Below are 5,000 nucleotides of genomic sequence, written 5' to 3' on the forward strand. Positions count from 1 at the left end.
TTCATAAACACACTGGCTGAAGGCAGGGGTGATAAAAAATTCAGCTGAGGGCTCAGGTGACAGGAAGGACTCATTATGAGTGCACAAAGCCCTTGGAGGAAGATTAGATTCAGTGAGCAGTTAGGAAGGTAAATGAAGGTAGAATGCACTATCCATGAGCCATGGCTGGGAGAGTGCAAGCTCCTATGAGCCCAATATTTCCATGCTCGGGATCATATGCTTGTCTGCCGTGACAAGAGGTGTAGGGTGCGTTACAGAAAGCAGGGCCAAGTAGAGGCTTTATCATCAATGAAGTTGATCTAATGCACACAAAGCCTTTTAAATTGTTATTTTGTTAAATGATACAAAAGGATTGCTAGGACTAAGGAAACAAGGTGATTGAGGGAGTCTCCACCCCCCAGCAAGGGAAATACAGGGATTAGAATGGGGTATGGGGGTAGAGCCCTCATACCGTATTCTAGGTTTTTGGTTCATAGTGATCTCTGAGGTAGTGTGTGTATTCAGTTCATTCATGGGGATAGTGTCTGATGGGTGCAGTCCTGTTGTATCTTCCATTTAATGTATGTATGTAATAGGCAAGGTTATGCTAGGTTAGGTGGTTTCTATGGAAGATTTTGCTCATCTTTACCCAAAATTAATTTTCTTTACAGTTTTAAATCAAAGTTTCTATGGGGGACCTCTGTGCTCCACCCACGAAAAATCTTTGACTTCCCACATGTCAAAGGACAGGGTAAAACAAATTCCCTGGGGCAAAGCCATGGGCTGGGAAGGTTTTAAGATCCTGCAGCAATGCTAAGGGAATCCCAGGAATGCAGCCCAGGAATGCAGCCCAGGTTGTTGGCTGGAGTAATAGAGAGAGTCTCAGAAAGGTTCAGTCACTTTATAAAGAATTATCCAGGGTGTTCTTTACAATACGGAAGCATTCGCCAGAGACTAAGTCCCCATCCGCATGTCCCAAAATGATTTCAACAATCTCAGTTGCCCTAAGTTGCTGTTCTTATATATGGCCTTTGGTCACTGCCTGTGGGGAGGGTTGATGGGGCTCTGCCCCTCCCAACACCCCCAAGGAAACATTGTATGGTATGCACAGCAAGATAGAGCTGAAACACGGGAACAAGCAGACTCAGGCTGTGAGTGCTGCTTTCCATAATCTTTCTCCATTATTTGTGGGATTATTGTTTGTGGCTGCAAAGATGACTAACCTTTCATCCTCTACAAGAATATCACCTTCAATTTGTTCTACCTTAATGCATCCATACCATAAATATTAACAATAATAAATATTCATGAATTTATAGTTGCTAAAATATAAAATTCTTAGCAATATGTAAAAGTACCATGTTTTACACAATGCTACAAAAACTTATTAAAAATTCTAAATTGTTTAGCAAATAACTAGTTACACATGAAAACAATCAATTTACTGGCAGTTGTTAGTCAAGAAAAAGACGATGAAGGTATAAACATTTAACGATTAAAAAGATCAAAGTTTTCTACAATTCTCAAAAAATAATTGCGTCTACATTTTAACTGCAAAAATCTCTTTTGTGCCAAAAGCAAAGTAATCAGAGCCAGAAAAAACATTAAAAGTTGCCGCTCGCCATAAAGCCAAAACACCGGCAGATTTCCACCAACTTTTTCTAACACTTAAAATCGATAAAAAAACCAAAATGACCCAAGAACCAATATCCTCTATTTATTCTTTATCCGCAGAGAAACATGTCACATTGCGTAAAAATGCGTCATTATTCCTACACGAATGAAGAAACGGGAAACCAAATATCCCCGTCACATGAATCAGCTGATCGGCCGCCGGAGCAGACGACGCCTCTCATCAACCCGATTTTCACCGCGCTCTGAGCCTATTCTCTATTTCTAAGCCAAGCAGATCATGCCCACTCCTGTTATCGCCCCCGTCTTACGTTTGCCATAGAACCTGGCGGGATCGTAGGGTCCATGGACCTTGGGATTGTATTCGACCGGGTACTCTCCGAGGGCCATGTTGACTGGGTGAAGACAAGGTAGGAAGTGCGGACGTGCGTATCCCTCCGCCAATCAGACTTCACCGGCACTCGCCCCTCCCCGCGCAACAACCAATCAGAACTCGGATTGGGGATGACGTGAATATTTAGGTGTATTTTGATTGGTTAAGCAGTCTTTGGTGTTTGATGACCTTCGAGTTTTATAGTGTCTGTCGGGATATATCACAGACTTTTACAGAATTAACTGCTCATTACCAATTTTCTATATTACTATTTTAATTTGATATCCAACGGATGTACAATAAATGGGTAGAAGGGCTCGTAAGTGATTACTTAATGAATAAATGAACGTCGTCAGGACCTACTTAATATCTGCTAACCAGAGTATGAAAAGCTCCGAAGACAAAATTACATCAATTTCTACATTTTGTTAACATTGATTTACTATTGTATGGTAAACACATTGCACAGCGTTACAAATATTTGAAAGGAGAAAAATATGTCAATAAAACAACTATGTTGCAATCAGAAGGCATTTTTTTTCTTTCCGAATGAGCAAAAGTTCCGTTACGAAATTTGCATATTAACATCGGCGACGAACGGCGTTAGCGCACATTCCGTCCCAACATCAACGAGAATCACAAATTTACGCCCCTTAAAAGCCATTATTACTGTGCGAGGAGCCCAAAGAGGGCGAAATAAGCTTCGAAAGCCGCGCGAGCGTTCCGTTCCGCGTTCCTCGTGCAACAAAATCGCATCGAACGCGCATCGAGGGGGAGCATTGGTGGCTGCTTTGTTTTTCGCGGAATATCCTAAAATGCCCATCGCTGCCCTTGATTCTCGCTAAATCCGCAAGCCGAGCCGAGAACGTCGTCGAGGTAAGTGCCTGGCGCGGCGCGGGCCCCGCTGCATGCTCGGGAGCGAGGCGAAACGGCGGAAAAAGGAGTTGTTATGCGGGGTGGCTTGGGGGAGAGCTGGGGTCGCGGGCGCCCTTTGGGGAGGGACGAGGTGGGGGTTTTGTTTTGTCGCGGGAGAGCCACGGAGGCAGAGCCACTTCCTGGGGACTTCTTGGCCTCGCCCTCCAGCCTCCCCTCCTGCGCCGCCGACCTTGATCCAAGGCCACCTCGTCCTCCTGCCGAAGGCGCGGGAGGCGGCGGCACAGAGAGAGGCGGCAGGGGAGGCGGCGGAGGCGGAGCTGCAGGAGGAGGAGGAGGAGGACGTGGACGATGTGCGCGAGGGATCGGGACACACACACACACACGCACACATATATATATAGCAGGGACACAGTACCCTCTGCTTCTCCTCCTGCACCTCTTTCTCCTTCTCCTCCTTTTTCTCCTCCTCCACCTCCTCCTCCTCCTCCTGGGACATTACTCCTCTTTCACCCCTTCGGTCTCGTGCCATACACTCGGCCTCCTTGTCTCTTCCTTTCCCCCCAGTGGAAGGAGAAGCAACACTGAATAAACTGCAATGCCAGCCTCATGCAGGCCAACTCAGAGGTCCTCCTCAGAGCTTTTATTTGGTACTTGTCCCCGAGTGAAGGGGGAGCAGCCAAGTGACCCCCTTGGCAGGAAAGGGGCTTCAGGAAGGGGCTCCAGTGTGGGCTGGGAGAGTGAGAGAGTCATTTCCTTGAATCATTGGGGGAAGGGAGGATAATGGAAGGCTCGGCAGGTTGGTTTACAGGACACATGCATACACAGTATCTTGAGAAAGGGAGGTAGGGATAGAAAAAGAGAGAGAGAAGGAGGGAGGGAGAGGTAGATGTGGTGAGGGTGCCAGATGCTGTCGGCACAGATGCCATGTGGTGGGAAGATTCCACCCTTGGCCAGTTGTTGGGAAGCTCACGGACCGAAAGGACGATCTGCCTGCTCTGTCTCCCAGGGCATTCCAGCTTCCTTAGCCTGAGAGAAGTCGCAGCAAGAGAGAGTGGGGTCGTCGCCCGCCAACGCCAGCGAGCATGGCTGGACAGACGAGCCTCAGATCCAGGTCAGGCGATGAGGGCAATCTTGGGTTCCTGAGACTTAGGTGGGGGGAGGGGGAGGAGGAGGGGAGTGGAGGCTTTGGCCCTAGGAGGAAGGAGCCGACTTGTCACTGCGAGGGTACCAGCTAGGGGTGTCTGCTCTGAGGGGCAGCTTTAGAAGCAAGATAGTTGGAGTGTGATTATTAAGTGTTGAGGACTTTGGAAAAGGGGCTTCACTACCCTGAAAGGAGAAGTTGTTTGTAGGATACTCTTAGATACGTTAGTTCAAGAAGATGGATTCACTTTTGAGGTAAATGTGATATCCATTTCAGGATGCTGAAATGCATATATATATATATATATATATTTATATATATATTTAAATTGTGTAAGCTGTTCTAAGGGTTAGTCTCTTTGCCTTAGCTTCCTCTAGTGTTGATTGTGAATGGTCGGTCGTAACAGGCAATGTTCATACATTTAAAAATGATTTTTGAACTGATAACTTAATATTACTGTTCAGACATAAGAATTAATCTTTTGAGAAAATTATATGATGGAGACTTTTCTTTGACTATATATTTGTCTTTGTGTATTTGAAGATTTATTGTTTTATATGATTGTTTTATGTGATTTTAGGAACATTGATAAAGCAAACCAATGATCATTCTCTAGGTTGTACATATTTTACATGTCACACATATTTAATTGACTTTAAAGGTTACATTCTGCATATGTGTTGGTGGGTCAGTTGAGACAGTTTTAATTAATGTGTGTTTTATTTGTGAATAAATTGATAAAGAAAATGACCTCAATAATTTTTTTAATTCCCATTTACCAGTAAGTGTTATTCTTTGCCTTCTTTTAAAAAAAAATATTTGATTTAAATAACTTAATAGTATATAGTTATTTTGCTAGTCTTTTTGTGGTTTATTGCTCAGAAAAATACATTTTGATGATAATCTCATGTAAATATTTACATTTATGTAAAATACATGCATATAATTTTTTTTAAAGGATTCTAATGCTATTACAAATATTTGATTTATTAGAAAGTC

At 44.0% G+C, this 5,000-nt stretch overlaps 2 protein-coding genes across 5 annotated transcripts in view; one reads left to right on the top strand and one right to left on the bottom strand.

Annotated features, from left to right (window-relative positions):
- Positions 1–2,076, bottom strand: part of LOC125045243 (putative ATP synthase subunit f, mitochondrial) — an 11,206-nt gene extending 9,130 nt beyond the window's left edge. The window contains exon 1 of the mRNA XM_047642420.1: positions 1,923–2,076. Coding sequence (XP_047498376.1) covers positions 1,923–2,001 — 79 coding nt within the window. The 5' untranslated portion in view covers positions 2,002–2,076. The remainder of the gene's footprint in view (positions 1–1,922) is intronic.
- A 16-nt stretch (positions 2,077–2,092) lies between these two features.
- Positions 2,093–5,000, top strand: part of LOC125045242 (zinc finger protein 37 homolog) — a 27,816-nt gene continuing 24,908 nt past the window's right edge. The window contains exon 1 of one of the 4 annotated variants that reach the window (XM_047642417.1): positions 2,093–2,860. Coding sequence is in view for 1 of the 4 variants with exons in the window: in XM_047642419.1 (XP_047498375.1) it covers positions 3,785–3,971 (187 nt within the window). In the remaining 3 variants the exon portion in view is untranslated. Of the gene's footprint in view, positions 3,972–5,000 lie in introns of all 4 variants that reach the window. The other 3 variants (XM_047642419.1, XM_047642413.1, XM_047642414.1) reach the window with 3 other exon arrangements.

The sequence above is a fragment of the Penaeus chinensis genome, chromosome 37 (genome assembly GCF_019202785.1).
Source record: "Penaeus chinensis breed Huanghai No. 1 chromosome 37, ASM1920278v2, whole genome shotgun sequence".
In the NCBI taxonomy this organism is placed as follows: domain Eukaryota; kingdom Metazoa; phylum Arthropoda; class Malacostraca; order Decapoda; family Penaeidae; genus Penaeus; species Penaeus chinensis.